This window comes from Merops nubicus, unplaced genomic scaffold (genome assembly GCF_000691845.1).
Source record: "Merops nubicus isolate BGI_N331 unplaced genomic scaffold, ASM69184v1 scaffold41888, whole genome shotgun sequence".
Lineage (NCBI taxonomy): Eukaryota > Metazoa > Chordata > Aves > Coraciiformes > Meropidae > Merops > Merops nubicus.
Window position 1 is genome coordinate 2692 of NW_008627129.1, and position 585 is coordinate 3276.

At 62.4% G+C, this 585-nt stretch overlaps 1 protein-coding gene across 1 annotated transcript in view; it reads right to left on the minus strand.

Moving 5' to 3' along the window:
• SLIT1 (slit homolog 1 (Drosophila)) overlaps nucleotides 1-585 on the minus strand; it is a gene marked incomplete at both ends in the record, with an annotated part of 14542 nt that overhangs the window by 2684 nt on the left and 11273 nt on the right. Inside the window, one exon of the mRNA XM_008946219.1 lies at nucleotides 497-585. This exon is cut by the window's right edge and continues 9 nt beyond it. Within this exon, the coding sequence (XP_008944467.1) occupies nucleotides 497-585 (89 nt within the window). The remainder of the gene's footprint in view (nucleotides 1-496) is intronic.

Sequence of the window (585 nt, forward strand, 5' to 3'; positions counted from 1 at the left end):
CACCCCCTCGCCCCCCGCCTGTGTCTATTTTCAGCCACTAATGGGGGCACGGTTCCAGGAAAGAGCTGGAGCATTCGGCGTAGAGAGGGTTGCGCAGGGGCACAGCAGTGACACTGGGGCCGCATCCTGCCCCATTCTGCAGTCAGCCCTGCTGCAGCGGCCAGATCCTAGCCCCAAATCCCACCTCTCTCTGCCTCCCCATACCTCCTGTGGTGGCAGGATCCTCTCTCCCCTCAGCCCAGAAGCCTGCAGGCTAGGGGACAAGGCTAAGTGGAGCCAGCACTCAGCTCTTGCTGGTGCTGTGCTGGCAGAAAGTGCAGGCAGGGCTATGGTGAGCAGGCAGCATGGGCTGCTGAGTGAATGCAGTATCCCAGCTACATGCCCAAGGAAGCATGCAGGAGGGGAAGGAAGTGTCAGACTTCCTATCCAAGGGATACCAGCAGGGATCCATGCTGCCGCCCAAACACACTTCCCTGGGTTCCTGCTCAGCACCCACCTGAACCCGGCTCCTTCCCCCTCCTGGGGCTGGCAGGTCCCTCCATTGGCACAGGGGTTGGAGGAGCAGCCACCCCGTGCCCCCCCACA